The following is a 25,758-nucleotide window of genomic DNA, read 5'->3' on the forward strand; positions in this document are numbered from 1 at the left end:
GACTTGCGTGTCAAAGGTATATATAAATTAAATGAATTATAGTTCGATTAAAAGTTTCCTCAAGATTCTGACAATGATTGATGATGATTCATTAAAAGTTTCTTTATTCATTTAGTCATGATTAACGGTGAGTCACAACTGACACGTAACTCAAAGTTCCATTACTGAATGCATTTCTAAACAGAAGTATGTTTTGAAGTATAGGGATTACAAAAAGGCCTTCAACAATAAATATAAATAAACTGCAAATCTAGGTTGTATGCGTTTAGATGTGCGATATCTATATTTAATAAACAACATCAATGGTATTTGAACACAATTGAAGTAAACAAGTACCTTTAAGGCCAGATCAGCTTGCTGGAATGCCTCTTTTGGCGTAAAAAAATACGGTCAGGACTTGCTAAAAACACGCAGTGAAAAATTAGCGCTGAAAATGCCACAGTTGTTTTTGTGGCTGACCTTATTGCATATGCATTTGTAGGAGTTTGCCTTTCAGATATTTATGGGAGGAAAGTATTCAAACGAATCATGCAACGTGATTTACAAACATTTATTGATATTTGCACCATAATTTAACACCCAAGAAGGCATGTCTTAAACCCTACGCTCATTTGCGCTGCTCTTGATGGATTGCGTTGATCATTATGGAAATTAGATATTGCGCCTGTGTTTTTTAATGTGCGCCTTCTCAGTAAATCACCTGCAGAAATTTTCACTCGTTTGAAATTGCTCTCAATTTCTCTTTGCCTTGTTTAGTAAATCTGGCCTTTAGTCATAAATCTCTATTAATCAAAAAGATAAAGAAAATCTGATTACAGCTTATTTGTGTCTCAAAAATGTTCTGGTTTTTACCGTCTAGAAAATACAGTGAAAGAAGAAAAACCATGTTGAATGAGGAGTGAGGTGCCCTTGATTTACTCAAAGCCCATAGGGGAACCAGATGGATCTTCGTCACCTGCCCAGCTTTGAAGTTTCCAAACCTCAGCAGGATGTCCACCAAATGAGGGATCATATTCTGTTTGATGCCATTTTTTCCCTCTGCATTGAAAGATAAAACAACATGAGGAGATTTGTCTTTATTACGTGTAGCCTGCGTAAGATCGTGAAGCTAGTGAAATCTGAGGTTCATAATACTGTTTGCTTAGACTTCTGGATTGCTGAGTGAGCGCTGAGGGAAGAAATGAAGGTGACTTGTCTGTTACACACTATATTTATATTAGCTGTATAACCACCAGACCAACAGAATTTGCATGTAATATCTTCACTCTCCAAACCTGTCCTTGTTCTTTTAATATTTTTGTGACTTAAAGAAACCCAAAAATGAAAATTCTGTCTAAATTCTATTTACTCGCCCTCAAGTTGTTGCAAATCAGTAAAAATCGTTGTTTTGATGAACACAGAGAAATATATTTGGAAGAATGCTTATAATCAAACAGTTCTTGGCCACCATTGACTATCATAGTAGGAAAAAAAAATATTTGTTTTGTTGATATTTTGAAGAATAGGAAAGAAATCAGTTCTGGGGCACTTTTGATTACCATTGTCATTCTTCCTACTATGGTAGTCAATAGAATAGTGGTCAAGAATTGTTTGGTAGTATTCTTCCAAATTTCTTTCTCTGTGTTCATCAGAACAAAGAAATGTATGCAGATTTGGAACAACTCGAGGGTGAGTAAATCATGACAGAATTTTTATTTTGGGTGAACTGTCTCTTTTCAGCATACCAAAAAACGAAAATTTCTGTCTTTATTTTCTCCCCTTGATGGTTATTTTTCAACGTAACACAAAATGAGAGTTTTAAAGAATCTGGCAGGCCTCACAAAAAACAGCATGCTGTGGACTGATATGTGGGTGAGTAAATAAGGACATATTTCGGGTGAGCTTCTCTTTTATATGTTTACGTAGCTGTAAAATACCTTGAGCTAAATGTCACAAGTGGCACTAGCCAGTGCAGTCAAGCGTTTGAGGGACTGTTTCACAAAGTAGCAGGTCGTGCAGTTGTCAGTTGATGATGTTTTCTTCCATAGCTCCTCAGGGTCCAGTGCACAGTTAAATGAAAAGACTGCCATTATTTACCAGACACTTTTCAAGGACCTCTGACTCCATCTCCCATCAGCGTCTCATCTATCTTTCTGTGATTCTTAGCAAACACACCGTTTTTTGACTCCGTGTCAAAGAAAAATCTCCATCCCCGGGCGGCCACACCATGCCATGAATCCAGTCTTCAAACACTTTAGATGAGGGTTTCATCGACTGATAAGGGTTTGCATTTTAAAGGGATAGTTCACCCAAAAATGAAAATTCTGTTATCATTTACTCACCCTCTTGTCATTTCAAACCTGTATGACATTCTTCCTTCTGCAGAACATAAAAGAAGATATTTTGAAGAATGTTGGTAACCGAACGACGGCGGTACCCACTGACTTGCATTGGTTTTGTGCATACAGTAGAAGTGAATGGGTGCTCCCGCTGTTTGGTTACCATCCTTCTTCAAAATATCTCCTTTTGTGTTTTGCAGAAGAAAGAAAGTAATACAGGTTTTGACAAGGGGGTGAGTAAATTTAGATGATTTAATTATTCATTTAAATGATAAAAGTAAATGCATGGCTTGGTTTAAATGTTTTATGGCCGTTGTGTCTTTTTTGACTGACTGTCACTGTTTTCTGTTCCTAGTCGGATCACAAAGGTTTAGCTGGTCTGCCATACTACCAGTCTGACCAGCTGATAAGTGCCCAAAACCCCCATAAGACTCACCTGACATATTAAAATCAGCTTGGTGCCTACTAAGGAAAAGCTTTTTTGCAACAGGGTAGAAAGGACAAAGGTTGGGAAGTGTTCAGCAAAGGGACATGAACTGTGTCATGGATGCATTCAGCAGTAGGTTGTGCTGTTTCATAAAGGAATTTCACATGACCTGAAATGTGGTTTTGTGAAATTCACAGGTTTCCTTGTCAACTGTAAATTATTAGTAACTTTTTGGTTTAATATGATAACTCTGGAGGAACACTTTTGTATAGTAAATGAATCGTCTTTATTATTAAATCTTATGCTGCTCGTCTAGATCAATACAGTCTAAACAGTTAACATTTCTTTATTTGGAAAATGCTCTTTTCTAAATCAACTGCAGTGCGTTTGAGATACATCAGTATCAGTTTATTAGTTCCTTGTGAATCAAACCCATAACATTGGTGTTTCTATAGCACCATGCTTTAACAGTTGAGCTACAAGAATTTCTTGTTTATGTCTGCATTGCAAAGTAAATAAAAAGGGTATAAACAGTACAGCATGTATCGAAGTAAACTGGTTAATTCAAATGGTAATCTGCGATATATGCACCATTATAGAATTTTAACTTAAAAACCCCTTCTCCAAACTGTGAATGCCAATTTTATTTTGGACATGGCACATGGCATATTCAAATAAAAACTCAGAACTACCTAATGATGGCTAAGTCAAGATCTACAGTGCTGTTAGGTCTCTTCCAAAATTATTCGGATGCAATTGAGACACTTAAAATCAAAAGATCCAGTTCTTGACGGTCCAGTATTAATGGCATGTGAAGAAAGCGCAGGCATTAGACGTGATGCAAATGATCACTATCCAATTATCAAGCCACCAAGCTGTGACACTTTGCTCGCTGCATTTAGGGCGTGCATGCTTACATTTTCTCAACTAGAGGTAGCCACATGAACACCATTATCAGCGCGCCTTGAGGTGCCACAACTGCGCACTGCATCCACTCTGCGCGTCTGCTGGAGGAGATGCGCATCGCATATTTCCAACCAACCGCGTCTGTCCCTGTCCACTAGTCTTTTGGACCACTCTGCTGGTGGAAACGGGGCACGTGTGTGCAGTGGATACGCCGGAGCTCTGTGATTCGTGAAGTAATCGTCGAGCGCTTTCAGGAATACGCGGAACATCTCCGCGCACCGAGAGGGAATAAACCTCATTTTCACCTACTCGTGCTTTCGAGGGGCATTAATTTGTTACTTAAAGTGAGAGACCGATATTGGAAAGATGTTGCCGACGAAATTAGGGGGGTATAGGGGCTGAGGTTTATCCCATCACTGAATATGGAGTAAAACCCCACGTCTTTTCTTGTTTTAAGTGGGAATACAAGAGTATCGCATCACATCACGGTGAGTTGATAGACTGTAACAGTTACATTATTCTAATATAAGTTGAACCTGCACGCGTATTAATTTTCCGCAAGTTTCATTGGCGTCATTGTAAATTATTTATTTTTGCATTATGTAGTATCAATATTAAATTATTAAATTCGTTATCATTATAAATATATTATGCATTTTGTTATTATACGCCTAAGCAAAACATAAAAGGCTGAAATACTGGACAGCGCTATTACAATTGATTTTTTATTTTACGCATACCAAGACCCCAATGGATTTCTACTCTTATGCAACGCACGGATAGGCTAATACACGCTGTTTGGATATCTTATGAAAGGGGGGCGTTCACATAAGACGCATTGTGTTGTTTCTTCCGTGCTGTTTTTCTTAATTGTCTGTCTATACACATGCGTCACTGACGTTATTGGCCATCACGTCGCGTCTCCAGCATTGCGTTTTTATGACGGCGGGTCAAGTTAGAATCAGTTAAACTTTTAAAAACGACGGCATGCTCTTCTATTCTGGTGCCCTCCTTCTTTCTTGGTTCAGGGGGAAAGAATGTGTCCTGTGTAGACCCCCTTTTAAGAGCATCAGACGGTTGTGGTAATGGTGTATGTGTGATTTATTTGCCGAGTTGCACACTGAACTCAGTCATCAATAGAGTACAGATGCATGCAGGGGGCACAAATCTCTTACTGCGGATAACTTAGTATTCCCTCTGACTCAGTGCTCATTTCAGGATAAGAAGGACTGAATTTACTGTGAGCTGCTGCCTGTCTTCATCTCCATTAGTTGTGTTAAGTCACCCGTTGCAAAAATTCCCTTAGCCTGTACAGTATATACATATTCCATTATCTCCTACAGTATGGAAGATATGGGCTAGAAAGAATAAGGGATGTTTTAGATGAAATGACACAAAAATAACTTGTGAATATCAGGTCACAGAAGTTATAGAAAGCCTGGAAAAACCTGGGAATGGGAATTTGGGTTTTCCTGGTCTGAAAATGAGAAAAAATAAGAAAAAAATGTTTAAGTCAGAAATATTTATTCAGTAAACGGAAACAAACATTTACCTGCTATAATAGTAAGCCAGATATTGCTTTGTGTGATTGCTAATTGTTTAAATCGGTTCATTTCAATAACTTACAAATGTAAATCTGCTCCTGCAATGTCTATAAAATGATTGATCAAAAATTCTTCATGTATAATAAAATAATCTTGAAGGACTGGAAAAAACTCAGTCCGTAAAATTAATTGGTCAGCAGTTATAATACTTTGGAATATTCATAAAACGCTTAATAAGACAACAATGAACATAACACACACGCATTGATTGTTATCTGACGTGAGCTAGTTAAGTAAACCTCCAAACAAGATCAATAAAGTCATCAGCCAACACTGCCTCTCTAGCCTGGTTTATAATCTCTCAAAGGTGTGATTTAGCTCTGGAAACTTTGATGCCATTGCAGGAGAGAGAGCGAGGGAGGGAGATAGAGATAGAATAAGAAGCACATCCGGATCTATCCACACCACATCTGCTATTCAAATAGCAACGGGATCCTTCTCTCGTGTGTTCATGTTTATTTATGGATGCATGGCTCATCTCATTTTGTTGCTAACAAGCACAGCCAAATTAGAGGTGAGAACATTGAGAAACAGCGGTGAGCGGAATAGAGTTGAACCTCTCCACGGCACTGCCGGCTTCCTCTGGGACTATTTACATCTCTCATTGTCTGCATAAAGTTTATTTAAAAATCATTTAAAAAATAAGGGTGAATGAAAGCATTGTTAGTTTATATAACAGGGCATTTTTTCCAACCCTGTCACTCTTAATATCCACCTCTCTTCGTTGTGGTACCTACGGCCTGTTTTGAAAACTTGTACTTTTGTTTTTGTCTGTATTTCCTGCGTGTTATTTCAGTTTTTTTTTTGTCCATCTCTGGCTGTCGCGGCTTAAGGCAAGAATGTGCTGCAATGGTTGAATTGTGACATCTTCCTCTCTGTTAAGTGCACTTCAGCTACTCCTCTGGTTCCGCAACATTTCTGTGAAACGAATTTCTGCGTTCAATAAACAGCGAAAGAGAGAATGCGTGTCTAGGAATGTTGTTCCATGTTGTGTCGCTTTGTGTTCCTTTTCTCGGATGCTGAAGCAGAATATCTACTGTGGTGGATGAGAGCGGATGTTTTGTGCTTTGGTTCAACACTGTAGATGTTTTTTTTGTCTCTATTCATTCACTGTTGACCACTTGCACTCAACCCAAGCATCTTTATAAGTATTAAAACCTCTATACAACGATGTATATTCTCTTTATACAATGATGGCTTATATAGTGACCATGTGGGTCAGGATCCAAACTAGACCAAAAAGCACCATATAAGCACCCCGTGTGATTCATGAGCTACATTCCAAGTCTTCAGAGGACATCCTGTAACTTTTGATGACCAGACCAAAATGTCTTCAATTTTACTGATAATCTTTCCCTTTACATATGATTTGTTGTTGTATTTCTCTAGAAAAAACAGTACTGTTGTCAACAAACAATGACATAATTCTGTTACACGGACGTGTCTGACTATTCGTTGCATCTAACATCATCACAGTGCTCTTCTCACTTGAATTTAATGGTCTGATGGTCAAGCCTGGAACATGATTTATCATCGTTGGCTAAAACACAATATACTGTACATCAGCTTCACAGAATGATGGATGATTTATAGCAGTGGTGTGAAACCAACTCCCAATCCCAACATTTAACACCAAGCACCATCAAGCAGCTCATATACAGTATGATGTACAGTAATGCTTATAAGCAGCGTTTTTGACAATTCAGAGCTGTAGTGTTAATAGTCACTGACACATTTATCCAAAGTGACCTACGGAACGTGTAATGGGTACAATCTGCCTGGAGTGTGGCACGGTTGAGTGCATTGCTCAAGGGTAAAATAGTGATGGTTTAAGGATGTTTTCTTGTGGGAATTGAACTAGCAACCTTTCGGTTACATGCCCACCACCCAGCGATTTAGTACGGACAGGCCACAATACCCGCAACTTCAGTCTGTCTATGGGGTGACCAAGAGTAGGACGTATTCCTGAATCAGCATCAGTTGTTGGTTTTTGTTCTTGTCACACAAACTTATTCTTAACTGTATTCATAACCTCAAATTTCCTCTAAATTCGGACATAAATGATAGGTTCATAAGAATGTGGTTCCAGAACCAACCCTCAGGCTCAGACTCACCCTAATGCAAAATCTGTGGTTCTGGTTTTGCATCAGAATCCAGATTTTATGATCAAGTGAAAACTCAGCACAGTACAAAAAATGTTTAGAGTACTACCATCAAAAGCAACAAATATCAAAAGCATTTAAACTTTAAACCATTTGTTTGACCTGCAGGAGCCCAACTAGCAAAATTAAGAAAAGGTCCAATTTAAATGTTGTAAATGCATTGATCACATTTATTCCAACTAAATGTTTGACTTTGTTGTCAACAACAAACTATGTTTTTCTAAAAATATATATGCACAGACATATGGTTAGTTGTTATATATTATTTGCATTCAGGACTGTTTTTTCTCCACTATTTTCCCCTATTAGAACAGATCTACAAACACATTTTGAATACTTTGTTTCATAAAAATAAAAATTTACTTCAAAATGTGTTGCAGATCTGCTCTGATTTGGGTCGCTTGCAGGACCAAGACAACACATTTTACTTGTCAAATTCATTGTCACTTAATAATGATGATGTTTTATTAACTAAGTTCAGGAGGAGCACGTGCAGATAACTAACACGGCCGGTTCGTTATTATCAATCTCACCAAACAGATAATCAACCCAGCTGGCTTTCCATGACTAATCACACGATCAGATAACTAACCCAGCTGGTTCCCATAACCAATCTTACCAATTACCCTATCAGCCCGTGAGCGAACCCTTACAAATAGACAAGCTGCCTTACCTTCACCATCTGTAGTGTTTTCAGCACCCCGTCTCCTCACCCACAGCTCAGCACCTTACAGCCCAAGGGGGGAACGACCCGAGTCCGGGCACACACCGAGCTTGGGGCCCTCTCCCCGGACAAGGGGCGAGCGCTCCGAGTTCAGAGGAACTAATGAGCTCGGAGCCCTCTCCCCTGGACAGCACGCCAAATACGCTTCATATCTGTCCCTTATCACCAGTTGTTATATGCGAGGCGAACTTGTGAATTATCAATGTGAGATTTACAGTTAAACCACAAATCTGATATCTATAGCCTAATCAGCTTCAAGAGGAAGTTTTACTGGATGATTGGCTGGAAATGCAGTTTTCATCATCAGCCAGTGGGTTGTTAGCATGTAATGCGTTATAATCACGGGCACTACGCCCCCTTGCCATGTTTGCGTTGTCGTCCAGTTATGTATGCCCTGTGAGTGTGTTTTTACACGTTTGAAATCAGCCCCCGGCCCACTAGATCCTTTGCAATTACACTGGCCTTTTGGGAGAAACAGATGCCTTTGACAACCTCTCCTATCAATTACAGTGTATGACAAAACAACGTCCGTGCTAACCAAGGAGTTATCTCATTTACTAGGAAAATAAAAGCATGAGATGCTTTTCATTGCATATCACTACTACAGAGGTGCCTCATTACATTTGCTAGTGCTCATCGCTTTGCTTAATAAATTGTCATGCCTCTCGTTGAAAGATTGGTTTCATCACTTATTTGAAATAACGCACATAATAAAAAAAAATTGCCAAGATCTTTTTGGCACACAAGATTGTATGCGCAGGTCATAATGGAAAACAACTATATATTATAGCGTTTGGTGAACTGCGGCTACGGTCCCCCCATCCAGTGTCACAAGCCGAGCTGTGTAATCCAATCAGACAACCAAACAGACTTTTCCTGAGGTGTAATGTGTCCCCGAACCTCAAAAGACACCAAGCAAATCCACTCAGAGACCCCCTATCCCTAGAAGAATACAGAGGAAAACAAGTCTTTTTGGAGATCATGCAATTATAAGAAAATGACATCAGATTACCCTTCCTCAAAATTATATGGCTTTTCATTTATTCATTTAAAGGGCCAGCGCGGTAAAACGATAAGCTGTTCCGAACTGTGTGTACACAAATGATTTTAATCCTCAGGGTTGATGTCGTTACGATCTTTGCGACAATTCATTATGTGCTCAGTGAAGACTGACTAACTGCAGATAGAATGGAAAAATAAATATAAAATAAATGATATGATATGATATGGCCTCAGGCTATAGAGCTGGAACAGTGACAGTTTGGGATTTTCAAAGGGAAATAAAGCAAGCAAAGACATGTCTCCAATGCTCGCTGGTGGAAGCTCAACGTGAAATACGGTAAAAATCCCAAAATGCATGCCAGTCAAGATAAGTTTTACGAGTATTAAAAATAGAACAAAAGCCTTTTGATGCAGCAGTTCACAAAATAGCGGATAAGGACCTACGTATGAATCATCCCGTCATTTCCATGAAGTTCATTCATTTTCTCAAGTGAAACAATAAGTTAAACACAGGCTATTGTGCAAACACTTTTCTATTAATATGCCAAACAGATCATCTTAGTGTGGGCTACTCTGCAAGACAAAATGTAGTGAGCTGGCTCACTGCCTGCTGCCTACAGCTGCCTCCTTAAGCAAAAAGTTTCTTTAGGTTGCTAATTTAGTTGGAACAACCTTCGTGTCAAGAAAGTGTCTATTTTGCCTTAAAATGCTGTCTCATAGGCAGTTCACTTGATCTTGGAAAAGAGAAAAGATAGATTGTATAACAGTATGACACATTTGTTCTGCTACATAAAACTGAGGTAATCACAACGAAAAATTATCAGTGAAGTTGTTTCAACCCATGCAGTGAAATATGTTGACAGCTAAGGAGATTGTAACTCTGCCTTTACATTTCTTAATGGTCCAATGTGTCATTTTTTTGGGAGGATCTATTGACAGAAATGCAATATTATATACATAACTATGTCTTCAGAGGTGTACAAAGACATAATGAATATAATGAAGCGTTATGTTTTTATTACCTAAGAATAATGGTACTGCATTTGGGGCGCGATGGTTCCCCGAAACCCCAACCTTTGGAACTCGATCCCGAATGCACTGAGGAACGCGATTGCAAATTGACGGAGGACACTGTTCTGTCTGAAGCTACGGCGTGCATGAGCGGCCACACAGACTCATTGTAGGTCCTGCGCAGTGCAATTTTAGGCTGCTCACAAAAGCTTAATATCTACAAAGTAGGCAAACGTCCACTTAGGAAGCAGCAATTACCTCTACATCATCTTAAGAAATAGGTAGATCATATAAGTATGTTTGTCTTTCAGACTCTCATTTCAGAATGAGCGAAGTCACTCTCTCTTCTGATGAGTTCAGAGTGCGCGTGAAGAGACTGGTAGTGCAAATAAAGTGCCTTTTCATATATTTCTGAACTTGGACGGCTGTTTAAAGCTGTTGACAGTTATTAAAGATGTAAAGCGCTATTTTCGACAGGTAAATGACACCACCGCATCTGTATTATAAACTGCGAATAAACTCTCGCTTGTGTTAAAATCAATGAAACGCGCACCATTCTCGTGATCTGGAAGATTAATCCTTTTGGAATAATGCCCAAAACACTACAATTTTGTAATGGTTTTAATGCAAAAAGCTTGGAAGAATCTGATTAGAAATTGCAAACGTCTCCATTTGCTATTCAGTTGATGTGCCTGTTGTAGAAGAAATAATGGCAGTATCCATTTCTCCTGTGTAATTTTTCTTTTCTTTGGGAAATTATTCTGTCTGAATAAACCCCACGCAGAGCATCCAAGGATGTCATTTAGCCTATACAGTATATGTAGGTGGAATCCTATGTATTACTGAAAGTAGCGCTAGTTTGAAGCTAACAGTATTTAGGTTGGCTGCTAGCTCCTATTAATAGTCATGAGAAAGTAGCTTTTGAGGTCAATAAATTCCAACCCCCTGATTTCTTTGATGTTGCAGGTTTCTGTTTGTTTCTTTGGTTTCGCATGTGGTGCATAATCTAGACTGAATTAATCTTCAAAAGTTTCACGTAGAAATCTGCCATTCGGGTTTCTAATAGGAATGTGGAAAAAAGACTGTATAAATATGCTGGTTTGGATTTCACCTGACTGTTTACATTTGCATACATGTTGCTAGATTCTTTTTAGTTCAGAGATAACAATCGCATTGATTTCTGTCACATTTCCACCTTTGTTCCAACAACATTCCACAACATTTATCCCCCCAGTTAAGGTGATCATTTCAAGAGAGGTTTAATCCATCTGATCAGTCTATAAAAGCGAAGCGCCTGTCATATTTGGACCAAAATGTCTCATTTTAATTATTTCTGTAATTACTTTCCCCCACAGATTATACGTCTCGCATTCAAGGGAAAAATCATTCCATTCACAAGCAATTGGATGAGAGTCATACTTGCCCTTGGCAACTAAAGATGACGTTACTATGGAAACGACTTGTGGTGCTATCAATCATTGGCTGCCTAGCAGGTAAATTATTGTGCTGCTGATTTCATTCAGACTGAATGTTTTTGCATGTTGTTTTTGTATATATGTAATGAACTGTCACATTTATGGCATTTGAAAGAGAAAATTATATTATAATCTTAAACGTTGGATTCATTAAATCCTGTTGAGTAAATTCAGCCTATTTAAGATAAATGTTTTTTATCATTTTAACTTAAATCACATTAAGTTTAAGTCTTATGGTATATTTTATACAAAATAATCGTATGGTATTGAGAAGGCATAGTTGACCAAAGTGCTTATTGTTTTATTTTCAGATCTTGCATTCTTTTGTCATGTCACACATTTTGTCTAGAAAGTGACTGATACAAAATGTAAAACCCTAAACATCAAACTTTAAATCATCCAATACAGTTTTACTATACAAATTGTGAAGATGCAGTTTATTCTAAATGATCAGATATGTTTTTTTGCAACCACCCAAAACAGCCCAGAATAAACCTAGCAACCACCCAAACACCCTAGCAACCACATACAAATGCTCTGGCAACCACCCAAAACACCCTAGCATTATGATCATCCGTGGTCACTTACATTTTCTTCAGAAATTGTAAAACAAAATGCATCCCAAAATAAAACTTTTAATTATTATCTTTTAGGCAGTTGGGAGTTTTTAATTGATTTGCGAGGCAGTTTTTTATTACCTTCCTTCATCCAGTTCTCCTATTTTCGTTTACATTCGTACTCCCCAAAGGCTGTAGTGAGATTGAGGCCTAATATTGTGTTTGTCAAAGATGATTATTGGGATCCTTGGAATGGAGGCACGTCTGCATCTCAGCAGCAGTCACTTCCGCTCTCTGCCTCTCTGGACCCAACAGATTACAATTGAATCTTGGAATTCAAAGGCATCTTTTTTCATCAACTTATTTTGGTTCTTCGGTGACAGAGTTAAGTTACTGCAACAGAAGGTTTGATTAATGAAGGAACAGATGTTATTGTTTGGAAAAATATAGACTAAATCATTTCCTCTTCGTCTTGTATTCATGAAACCGAAACACAGAACAATTACAATCGGTACATGCATCAAATTCCTATTATATCACCGACAACTGTAGTTATGGTGTGCTTTCACAAATGATGCGCACAATTGTTCTTCTAGATATTTTAACAATAGTAGCTGAAACATGAGTTCACATACGTGTTTTAAAGGATATTTCAGCTTGTTTGCTGAATTCTCTGGTTGTTTTGTAAATGTGGCTGCAGGGTGTTTCTTAGTAATGTTAATTAATACAGAGGAATTAATGGCTGCAAGTCTCTGGCATCTATTTAGACATTACATAACACTCAACAATAGAGACTATGTCTTGTGAAAGGAACTGCAAAAGATGTGAATAATCGTGTTTACTGTATATGTGTTTTTTAGTCTTTCTAGTGCAAATATAATAAAAGGCCGTTCTTAGTTGTGGAAGGATATGTTAGATCGGTATAGGTTAATATTGGAACATTTAATTCTGATTTAAAATAGAACAGTAATCCTCTAATCCAGATTAAAATGTATCTTTTCTATGCATTATATTATGTTTTGCTGAATCTCCTGAATTTGGAGCGTTTTTTAATCACTTTAACATGTTTTAGTTAAAACACAACAGTACGCATTTAATGAAAACATTCACCAGTTTTCAAGCTTAACTGTGACTCAATCTGTGCAGCTAAAGTATTTTTTTGTGATTTAGTATTGTATGTATAAAACTATCCTACATACTGTACGTAAAAATACAACATTGATACCTTTAATATTGACCTTGTCAAAGATTGGCCATGTCATAAAACATGTCAGTAAAATCATTCATTTCGGTATCATATTATAAATTAAAAATTAGTTCTATATCTCAATATACTGTATAGGTTGACAAATATACTGTACATGTGTCCTATGGTGTGACAGCAAAAATGCAAAAAATAAACTAATAATAATATATTATTTTAGAATCATAAGATTTATCTTCATTCATGCAAACTTTTAATGTTTTGCTGTCACACCACAGGATACATTTGCAGTATATTTGTCAACTACCCATATCTATATATCTAAACACACATTACCCATTTTTGTAATTTTATGGCTATGATTTCTTTGAGGCTCCTTATCTCATAATAAGATTTATTTATATTTTTTTCATATTTTAATGTTTAAGCCTCCTAAATATGCTATATTGAGCGTTTATATGAAGCAGGTCAGCTTTATTGTTTAGTTTTGTTCCACTAACGTGAACACACAAGCAAAATGATATGAGAGAAATATTATACTGTATAGAAACAGCACACCCCGAACGGTTGTCATCCAATCAAATTAGTGGACCGCAACTGTTTTCCGAAAAATAATTATTGGCTATTGGTATTAGCCTAAATCAATGCATCCTTAGAATCTTTAATGTAAATTGAGTTGATGCATCCAACCCTGTGAGGAGCTTGTAATGCAATAATGGAAAGAAGTTGGCCACTGGAGTCTGTGCTATTTTTTCTAAGTGGAACTAAAAATGTCTCATCAGCTCAAGCAGAAGATGGCAAGTTTTTCGGTCCAAGCTGGAAAACCGAGCCAGAGAACCTGATACTTCCCATCCATTCTACTGAACAAGAGGCTGTTTTAAGCTGTGATGCGTCTGGCGTCCCGTCTCCTCAATACAGGTAAGAATGACCCTGATCTAGCGCTCCATGAGCAATTCATGCATCCATTCATTGCCGTTACAAACCATTTAAACGGCAGGTTTTGACATATCGGCAGCTTTTTCCCCTTGGGATTCAACTTGAAAAGTAATGGTACTGGTTGCTATTGATTTTCCAGGTGAGAGGCAATTTATTTGTCCGTCTAGTTAACCATTACAGAAATCTAGTAAACTGCTGTATCGCTAGCAGACTATTACAGTGCCATCTTAAATTGTGACCCATTTTCCATCTGCTTTCCAGAGTTTCACTGGTGTCAACTATTTTGCATCCTGTGAAGACTGATGTAAAAGAAAAACATAATTGACAATTTAGCCTACTTTGGAAAACATGGCGATCGCTTTAGAAATTAGCTTTCCAATTCATCTTTTTGAGAGAGTAACATGCTGTAAAGATAGAAATTGGCCTTGAAAATAGGAGGGGTCTAAATGACTAATTTGTGCTCGAGATTCTAAGACACTGTCCCACGTACTCCCTCGTGGGGCGTCTAGTCTGAAAATAGCAGCGTGCTCTAGCTCTGTGGTATATTGTGTTTCCTAGCTAGGGTCAGCAACATGTAAATGCTCAGGCAAGCACAAGGGAGGGAAGCAATAACCTTGCGAGTGACATTCCATTTAAATGCTTACATCTCCCTTTAGAGTGTCTCTGTTGAAGACGCAGGCCTAGATTAACCGTAGGAAAGTATCAATGCACATTTGAGGATTTAAAGGGATAGTTCACCCAAAAAAATGATTTACTCACCAACATGGTGTTCCAAATCTTGCATGTTGCTACGTTGTTATTTTTCCTTAATATAAAATGAGGTGAATATTGCTCTTTTTGTTCTGTGGTGACGGATAATGACAGACAATGATATTTTTGGCTAAACTATTCTAATTTAACTTTTGCACAAACAATAAAGTGATAGTCTTTAATAAGTTTGACTTTTGACCCAGCTCTTCACTTATTTATGCAGAAATGCAACCATAAATAAACTTTGCTGTTGGAAAGGAGCAGGGTAACTTATGCAGATGTAACGAGGAAGGCGGGATGAGAGCCGCGAGGGAACGGTGCGAGGCCAGTGGCACGAGTGATAATGAGTGTCAGCTGCACGTTGCACCGGTCTCGCACCGTTCCCTCACAACTCTCGTCCCGCCTTCCTCGTTACAGCATATATTCAGCAACATGCAAAATAGCCATTTTAAACTCTGTCAAAGCAAAAATACATAGCACTCCATTCAATTCCTTTAACATGAAGTATTGCATATATTTCATTTTAGACTGTCATCGCCATGATTTTTACAAAGCTACAGACTGTGTGATTGTTTTTAAAAATCTCACATTAATAATACTTTTTTCCCATTAAAAAACAGAAAACTGTTTACTGGGAAACAGTGTATTGACTGGCTTTAAAGACCACCTAGATGTTATCTGCTGCTAGTGATTCTTGGGGTCACTTTCTCTTTGTGTGTTCAACCTGACTCGCCCCCATCCGTCAATACACCTCACCACCATACATCCAGACACTGATAAGACTGGTGACGTTTTAAAGATCCTTGCTTGGGTTAAAAAAAATACTTTTGATAAGTTGTTTCTAACAGTATAAGCTCAAAGGGTGAGGTCTAGCACAGCAAGTGATTTCGGGTGTGTTAGCAAAGGAACAGCGGAGGCAGTTAGTGTTGAAAGGTATAGCCAATTCAAGTACAACAATAAGAGTCTGTAAAAAAGTAAATTACTTTCTTTGTTAACAGAAATTGACAAAGTTCCAGCTGAATCTGGTGGTATTTGAGAGTCTGGAGAGACCAGTGTTAACTTTGAGAACACAACATGGCAGGCTACTTTGCATCTTGGTTTCAGATTCCACAGTAAAGTAACTCACAGCTTAGTCAGAGGAGAGAACTTGGCTGCCTTTTGCTTTTCTCTCACCAGAGAAATATGGCTTTCTTTATCTTTTACAGTAATAGAGTCAGGTTTATAGACACCATAATACGCTTTATGAACCATTAGCGGGATCTCATGAAGAAATGTTTTGGGTATATTTTCACCCCCCAAAAAATCGGCTAATGAAAATGAAGTATTTTGGACAATTAAGCACACTTTCCCTAAAACTTCTTATCACGGTAATGTGGATAAAATGTATTCTCATTAGTATAACATCAAAACATTTTTGTTAAATAAATAAAGAATCTTTTTTTGCACCAGCATCAATTACAATCAGTACAACAAAGTTATACAGATTATAGTTTTACTGGGGTTTCACATCATTATGCATACACAGCCCTGGAAAAATAGACTATTTTGAAAATTATTTTTTCAAAAATTAAGTTTTTCTGAATTTACTATTTATAGGTATGTGTTTAGGTAAAATTATCACAATTGTTTCATTCTGTGAACAATATTTCTCCCAAAGTTCAAATACAAATATTGTTTCTATTTGCAGAAAATGAAAACAGGTCAAAATAACAGAAAAGATGCTCAGACATCGAATACTGCAAAGAAAACAAGTTCATATTCACTTTTAAGCAATACAACAGTAAAATGTGTACATGTATTTAGGAAAAGTTCAAAAGAATATTTTTGGGTGATAACCTCCATATTTATGACAGTTTTCATGCGTCTTGTCATGCTGTCAGTCTTTCACATTGCTATCGGCAGACTTTATGTCACTCCTGAAGTTTGGCAACAATACACCTAGAATGCTAATTAAACGAAAATCTAGTATGGTTCTTATGTTTTTGTGGCTGTGTATACTATTTAATATTAATATAAATGTAAATACTACTGTATATAAATAAATATACAACTATTTCTCAATACTCTTGCAGTAGTATTAATTACTTTGCTTAAACTGTGTGCGTTTTACTTGGAGGTTAGTGATAAATGACCCATGTTCTTCATTTTTCCTAGTATTAACCACTATTGCTGTATTTTGTGTTTGTTCTCTTTGAGAGAGGGATGTTAAAGCAGAGTGATATTGCATTAATGCGGTTCTGCGGGTCCGCAGGGAGGAAAGGTAAGTTGCAGTTTAAGGCCACAGGAAAGCCACGACTCCATCCCACAATTCTTTGTTTTCTCTCATGCCCAGAAGCAGTCATGCAGCAAGACGTTATGCGAATTAAAGAAAAGCAAAAGATAACAGTTCTTCGTAGCCTCTAAAATAAAGTTCTGTTTCACTCACTTCAAGTTCTCCTGTCATGCTACTTTAAACGTTTTGAAATAACCCCAATGAACTTTAGATTCCATCTTCCTTTCTACATTTAACCTGACAAGATTTGTAACCTATCGGGTGGCCTTGCGAGAATATGAGGATTTGGTCCCTGGTCCGCAGAGCAGACAGACATCAGAGCTTGTAAAGAAGAGCTGGTTAAAATGCAGCGATTACACAGAGAAAGTCAGAGGTGCGCTGGTGTCTGCTCTCATTAATTCGGCTTCGGTGTGATCTACGAGAACGCAGGTTGCTTTCTCAGTACAGCGACTCATCTGTACGAACCTTTCTTTTGGAAAGATAATTGGAAAAACGTCACGCTGTTGTTGTTTTCTTTTCGAGTTACTGTCCTAATGAGCAGGTGTAGGTTGTGCCTGTGGGCATTCTGTTAATGTAGCCTGATGAAATAAAGGATGGAGGTTTTCGATGCTGATGCTATCAATGACGTCTGTGACAATTCTGATGATGTTGATTGTGGTGGTTCTAACAATAATGAAGATCATAATGATAGTAATGTGGATGAATATAGTGAGTCTCAGTATGGTGCGAGGGGAAGTAATTGCCCATAAAAGTGTCAGAAAACCATTGGCCTTTGAAAACTACTGGTAGTCTTAGGCTTTCTACTCATTATCTGAAAATATTGTGGCTCCCCGTCATCACTAAGCCTTTTTGAAACCTGTAAAGGGGCTCCTTAGAGACTGGATTGTTTACAATTCTTCGTCAAGCCTTTATAAATGATCATTCATGCACCAATTACTGACGGAATTCAGTTTCCTAACCTACCACTGTGATTCAGAACAAGGCTGTCTGGTAAAATGCCTGTTTTTTCTTTAACAACTACAAAAGGTATTATGTGCAAAGAAAGTAAATGATATTTTAAACTATATTGTTGATAGTTTCTCATCTTTTCTGAGTCTACATGTAAACTATAATTGATGTTGGGTTTTCATCTACATGTAGGTATCATTACATAGTCTAGTGAACATGCTGGAACACAGCTGGTAAAATATTTGGACAGCAGGGTGGACCTATGGTAGAATGCAGTAAGTGATATTACATAGTTTTATCACAACAAATCACCCTAACTACTGAAAATTCACAATACATATACAGTCAAAACTACTTTTTTACATAAATATGTACATTGTAGACAGCAGCTTCACTTTTTACTAGTCATTTGTTTAACGTTAGTTATTACGAGAGAACACAATTTTATGAATAAAGTCATCTTTCATTCCCCCAATGGACTTTGTAGAATATTGCATACTTAACCAGAGTGGGTAAAATTATATTACAAACTTACTCACCTGGCTCATATCAACATGCCGTGCGTTCCAAATGGGATATATATCACCCTCCGAAGGGCACGAAAAGGGCACTTCAAGTTGTTTGGTCCCCTACACCCTACAAAAAAGTATGGACAAAATGAAAGCTACAGTAACATATGCTGTGTGGTGTTAATTGGTGTAATTACCTTATAAATAAACTATATTTATATGCAGTGTTCGAATTGAAATTGATTATGGGGGTCCCCCCATAAGACTTTTTGTTTGTATACAATTTATACAAATTACACAATATATTTGATCATAATATGCTACCTATATACTATTTATTAGAAACAGGCTTACATAAAAGAACAGGCTTCTTTTACTGTATTTTGGATCAAATCAATGCAGGCTTGGTGAACAGAAATGACTTTTGAACAGTAGTGTACGTCCAACAGAATAAGTCTAGCATTATTTACCAATGTAGTATTTACTATTTTCCCTAAAAACAACTGGATAATTGACACTTTGTGATAATGATGTTTGTTCCAAAAGACTTGCTTAAATGCAAGAAACTAGTTTATTAGATATTAAAAATATCAACTTTGACAAGATCGGCTGTCAGTCTGTGTGTTAGTGTTGTGGGGATTTTTCAACGATTTCAGTGCAGTTTACATAGTTACTTACAGTAGGTGGTGGCAAGGGACTGTTATGAGTGAGTCTGTCAGTCAGCAGACTATTCAACCATTTCAGTCCAAAAGTCTGCTTTATTCAGGAACTAACTATGGCTATCAATATGTCAATCATAGCTATTTCAAGAGTGAATCCTGCATTTATTTCCGATATAAATCCCAAAACTTTGCAGCGTATACTGTATGTGGCCGTTGGTCTTAGCAGCATGAAAAACTAGTTTTGTACAATTCTGAATGGATTATATATAGCACAGAAACCGCAGAATGAGCACTCCCTTACACAATGACTAAAAAGCTGTCACTCATCTTCATCGAGATCTCTAGCACCCCAGAACCAGGCCTAATAATAATTCATGCAAGGAATACAAAAGCCCCGACATGGAGTTGATAAATATAGTGGAAAGATATAGAGAGAGAGAGAAAATAACCCCTCAAAAAAGTAGAAGCTTCCTCTTCCCGACTGCGAGTGGAGGTTTATTATTCTCCATTTTTTAGCTGAAGTTAGCTTCACCGGAGCGACGCCAATCAAGCAGTCATGTCAACGATATCCTGCGCTTAGCGGTCTTTAGACGTGGGTCGTTTAAAATTTAAAGAGACATGACTAGCCCATAAACAAACTTAATATAAATTATTGTTAATATTAAATTCCTGAAATTTACCATATCCATTGCATGAATTTAATCACATTTGTCATAATCATTTTTACTTAAATAAAAATAGCTGAGGGACCCCCCAAGTCTATTCTTTACTTCTTATGGGGGTCCCTATAATGCCTTATGGGGGGTCCCGGATCCCCCCAGCCCCCCTTCAATTAGAGCACTGCTTAACTTGCTCTTGACACAGTCGACTCCGATTACTTTTATGATCAAATTGTTACCTCGTGTCCTAGTTCACATTCATTTACGTGACTTCACTTTAATTGCTCGTGACAAACGGGGCAAAAATAAACTCGATTGGGATTCCCGACGCTGACATTTCTGTACGGTGCCGCATCGGTATTGCTTATGTCAATGATGTGGATCTTTCAAACCTACCGTGGGCGCTGACATACACGCTTTGTTCACGTTTTCGGTGTTTAACGGGCCCAGGGACAGTTGACCGGAAGCGAATGGGTAAAGGGGGCTTACCGATAGGTCAGTTATGTGACAACACCAATATTGTGTTTGTTATTGTCTTACAATAATCAAATGTGTAAATTATATTAAACTCACCAATGATGGCTAGAGTAGACAGATTAACTTGACTTGACATACAGTAGAAATCAGCAATAAATAATGCAGAAGAAATTAGTTTATGTGCAGTATATCTAGGCAGGGGCATCGTAAGTGGGGTGTAAAGGGTGACTGAGTACATAGGGCCCTGGCATGTGAGGGGCCCTAAAGTTCCTGAAATTATATTTATTATTATTTTATAATTGTGCGCCACTGCGCGTCTGTGGAGCTTCTCTGTTCTCTGCTAATTCTGAGAAGCTTCGGCAGACGTCTGTCATGCCGCACGAGCACAGCATGCAATATGCAATGGCGAATTGCACGATAGGCTGTATGAGTGAAGTGAAATGGACTCACATCTCTGCAGAAAGCATTCTGTTATCACTCTGCTAGAGATCTGTGAATTCCGCTCTGGGTTTTCAATTTCCCACTCACAGCAGATGATGGATAGACTCATCGACATGTAGATGAAGTACAAAACACTTTACAGTTAGTTGCTTGATCCAAAAAAAGTACTATTTGGGTAGTTTGTTTTTAGTATTTGTGTCGGAAATGTATTGTTTTTGTTTTCGATTTTTGGAAGCCTGCTTAAATGATTGAAATCGATCTTGGTGTTCCGAATTAACACCAAATTCACAGTTCTTAGCCTTCACAAAAATTAGGCAGGAGACTATGAGAGTTATATTCAGCGAACAACCCAACAAATTGTTGGAAGTGAATATACAGGGCAGGCTGCTAACTTCAAAACAATCACTTAATCACAATGTAACTGTTTTACCGGACTACGGATTGCATGAAGGGACAAACATCTCACGCTTTTTGTTTTTATCTACATATTAAGGTCAACTTTGGATATGTACGACGTTGAGGCAGTTCTTCTGACTTATTAATTTTATCCCTAATAATATAACATTCAATTAAAATGACATGCTAAAGTTAAAAAATTAAAATGACATGCTAAAGTTAAAAAGGTTCATAAATATGTAAGTTATAAAAATATGTGCTAGTGTATATTTTAATAAAAATTGATAAGAGGGGAGCCATTTATTCTTGACATACATATTTTTAAGAAATATTAATTGGCAATCTCAGTTACAGTCATGAAGTGGCATTAATGTGCTGTTGTTTAGACTATTGAACTAATGCCAAAAAAAATTCTTTCTATTGTTGTTGTCGTTCCGAAGGTTTCTGCCAAGTCTTAAATTTAAAAAGTCTCACGTTTCAACAACCAATTATTTAGGTTCTAGATATTCAATAACTTGCATTTTTTCATTCTGTTCATAATTTCATACAATTTCTTTGTGTACATCTGATCAATACACATATGGACATTTTGACTTTGTTTTATTAGCTGCAACAAGTAAAGTTAGTTCAGAGAAAAGGCTTAGCCTTTATTTGCAAAAGCCACTTTGAGGTTTCTTACTTTCTTTTATTTAATCCCATAATATGTATTTGAGTAACCAGCAATTTCAAGAGATCATATCGTTGCATTTGTTTTTATCAGATTCTGTGTTTTTTTTTTTTTACACCGTATAATCGAAATAAGAGAACACGACACATGCAAGGAGTTGAATAACTGATTTGAAATAATTAAACTGAAGTAATAAAAACTTAATAGTTCAGCTTGAATGCTTGGTTTCATAATTGGCAAGTAAAACCAGCCTACCCACAAACCAACTAGTCACTTTTTCAGGTCTTTAAACAATCAGATACAATCATTCACGACTACTGTTTTGCTTGTTTTCATCAGTTATTAGTCAGACTGAACCGCAGAAGAACAAAGAACAAAAACAAATGTCAGCAGTGAGCTTTGTTTTGTTGCTGAATCTGGCTGTATAATGAAGCTGGCTTAATCAGATCGATGCATGTGATGAGTGCTGGTGAGTTAGCTTCTCTGGAGACCACAGTCCTGATTGTGTTTGCGTCTCTCCAGATGGTCTCTAAACGGAACGCTCATTGATCTTCGTGGCGACGAGAGGCGTCGCCTGTCTGGAGGTAACCTGATCATTACCGGCCTGGATCGAGACCAAGACAGCGGCATCTACCAGTGCGCTGCCTTCAATGCCCGGGGAACCGTTCTCAGCCAGAAAGCCACACTACAATTTGCATGTGAGTTATACGCTGAATTTATTTCAACGCTGCTATGTGAAAGTTTTCTTCTTTGTCAAAAGAATAATTCACCCAAAAATGAAATTTCTTTCATAAGTTACTTACGGATGTATGAGACTTTGTTTCTTCTGATTAACACTTGTGTGTGTAAAACTGATATTAATCAATCAATAAATTAAAATATGGCAACACATCAATAACTTTAAATCTAATTGGTTCTCATGTGTCTTGTGTCGAAATATCATACCATAACTGGTCATGTGACCCAATGAGACCCAAAGTTGCAGATGTAGTGTGCACCTGAGTTTAATTTTGATTTTATTTACGCTTTATTTGCATAAATCATTAATAGTTTTCTCTTACCCACCTTATTGTATTATATGCGGACAACTACAAATAAGTCATTTGTTTACAACCTAATAGCAATATACACAATATATGGCCATTATGTTGTATAATTTATTCACATGCAAATGTATAGAGTTATCTTGTGGTCTGGTCTTGGCTAAATATTGTAAAAGCGCCTGCATTGTTGATTGATATTCAGATTGAAATTGCAGAAGAAACAGTCATCAAAAGAGCTGTCAAATGCGACAATTTCACAGTGCGAAACACCATTTTATCGACTTCAAACTCCATCAGTCATTCGTATTAGTCATCAGGTTGATGGCTTCAACGGCGTCTTTGTGCACCGTGTATTAATTGCGTACTGTCTGTTCCACAAAGTAAACCGCTGTGTATGAAAATAACAATCTAGACACCTGGCTGCTGCACAGATGATTTGAAACGCCGGGCTGGCTGAGAGAAATCAGATGTTCGAAACAGCTCTGCTGAATGAAAGGAGACGGATCGTCTGAGATGAAAACACGCCTCTTTTTGTCTGAGAGTAAAGGCTCTCCACAATCTATTGATCCAACCTCTGGAATAAAGAGAGCATCCTACATTTCCACTTGGAGGCACGCTGTAACTTTATGAGTGGGATAATGAATCTCAGTTCAGGGGATTGCTTAACAGGACCCGCTTGACATTTATTTCCATTATTGATCATTTGCGAGTCAAAGGGGAATCATCGTTTTAATAGGCCAATAATGCTGCTTGCTTTCGTAATATGTCAATGTGCAAGAGCTGGATGCATGTTTGATTCTTTCACAGCCAGCTAACAGCATTCCTTCATTTCTTATCCGCTGACAGCTGCCTTAACAGTAAACTGACTGGCTGGTGTTGGGTTTGCAATCCAGTTTGAAATAAATGCGTTTGTCATTGTGAGATTTATGGCACGGTGGTTGTCCATTGGCTGTATTTTGGGGTAATCCTTTCCCGGGTTTGTGCACCTTTCTCAAGGGTGCGACAGCAGCAGAGCGGATCTGTGACCTAACAGACCCCTCGGGTTCTTGTTGATGAAAATGTCCAGGAATTCAAAGCCAAGTTACAGATGTTTAGGCGGTGCCAAGCATAACAATGGATATAAACAATTTTGTGATGAGGTGTTCCTTATAAATGTTTCAATTGAGCCTCGGTATGTCATCACCCCCCGTGATATTTCTTTTAAGGCCCCACGAAAACAGCAGGAGGGAGATGTGAGCTCAAGATTAAATGAGACAGTTTCAAGTGTGGTGTGGCAGAATAATTCATAGGATATTGTTCATTAAATCGTGTGAGCATATCGCGTCTTTTTGTGATGGCAGAATTAAAAGAAAATCCTCTAATTTAGAGCTTGGTTTGACTAAAAGTGTTCTTGCAAGTTTTTGTGATATTGGAGTTATATGAAAAACCAAGTGTTACAGTGTTTTATTGATGGATAAACCTAGAGCGTCAATATTACAAGATTCAGAATGGCAAGCTTATGATTTTTATCTAAAAAGTTTCACGTTTTTTGACAGACCGTGTGTAGATACGTATGAGTATCTACAAGTAACCTGTAATGGTATGTTGTTGATATAGATTCAAAAGTTACAGATTTTAGATTTAAAGGTATGGTTTATCCAAAAATATAAATTCTGTTATCATTTATGCCCCCACATGTGGTTAAAACCGGGTTATGACACTTCTGTGGAAAACAAAAGCAAATAGTTTGAAAAATGTCTCAGTGGTTTTTGTCCATACAATGAAAGTCAAGGGGGCCAGTGTTGTTTGGTTACCAACGTTCTTCGAAATATCTTCTTTTGTATTTTACAGAAGAAATAGAGCCAAGTTTGCAACGACATGAGTGTGAGTAAATGAAGAATTTTTATTTTTGGATAACCTATCCCATTAGCAGTATAGCATCAGCATCATCTTTCTGTACTGTTACCTGCACTTGGAGATGTGAAGCCCACATCTCAAACGATTTTTTAAGTACGTCATTAACAACTTGTTTGCTCAGTCTGGCTCTCTACACAGTTTGTAGACTGAATGTAAATGTGCTCCTCATTACCTTAATTTTCAGGAGTGAGTGCAGTAGCCACTCCAATAAATAAACAAACTCTGTCTACAATACAGGATAACTCTGAAAGACTCTGACAACTCTGTGTAATTGCAGTATGTGCGTGGCAAAGAGTTATGCAAATAAAACCATAGGTTTTATGACCCTCAGTTCTTCCAACTCACCATGCATACTGATATTAATGTCTTTCATTTAAGAAACAACGCAATTCACTGTGAAGATGTCTGGCCTGCCCTGCGGTCTGCATCCGTCACGTGAGTCGAGCCTTATAGATTTGAACACAAGAGACCATTAATCAGAGGCATTGGCTCTCCAGCTCCGAGACATTCATCCTGTTACAGCGAGCCGGGCGAGTCCCGCTCTCTCAACTTCCTCTACGGCTCAGTGTGTCTCTGCGGTGTGGGACTTCCTTTTTGGTCATCAGGGGACGGCTCATTAATCTTTCCCACTGTTCTTAAGCACCTCTACCTAATCCTCTTCTTTTGTTTTTCATGGGTTTTTTTCTCACCTCTGCAATTTGTCCTATCGGTC

General features: G+C 37.7%; 1 protein-coding gene across 1 annotated transcript in view; it reads left to right on the plus strand.

Moving 5' to 3' along the window:
- Nucleotides 1-3,723: 3,723 nt before the first annotated feature.
- The window catches only part of cntn3b (contactin 3b), a 63,504-nt gene continuing 41,469 nt past the window's right edge, over nucleotides 3,724-25,758 (plus strand). Inside the window, exons 1-4 of the mRNA XM_057338327.1 lie at nucleotides 3,724-4,139; nucleotides 11,510-11,647; nucleotides 14,173-14,308; nucleotides 22,630-22,805. Of these exons, the coding sequence (XP_057194310.1) occupies nucleotides 11,593-11,647; nucleotides 14,173-14,308; nucleotides 22,630-22,805 (367 nt within the window). The 5' untranslated portion in view covers nucleotides 3,724-4,139; nucleotides 11,510-11,592. The remainder of the gene's footprint in view (nucleotides 4,140-11,509; nucleotides 11,648-14,172; nucleotides 14,309-22,629; nucleotides 22,806-25,758) is intronic.

This window comes from Triplophysa rosa, linkage group LG7 (genome assembly GCF_024868665.1).
Source record: "Triplophysa rosa linkage group LG7, Trosa_1v2, whole genome shotgun sequence".
Classification (NCBI taxonomy): domain Eukaryota; kingdom Metazoa; phylum Chordata; class Actinopteri; order Cypriniformes; family Nemacheilidae; genus Triplophysa; species Triplophysa rosa.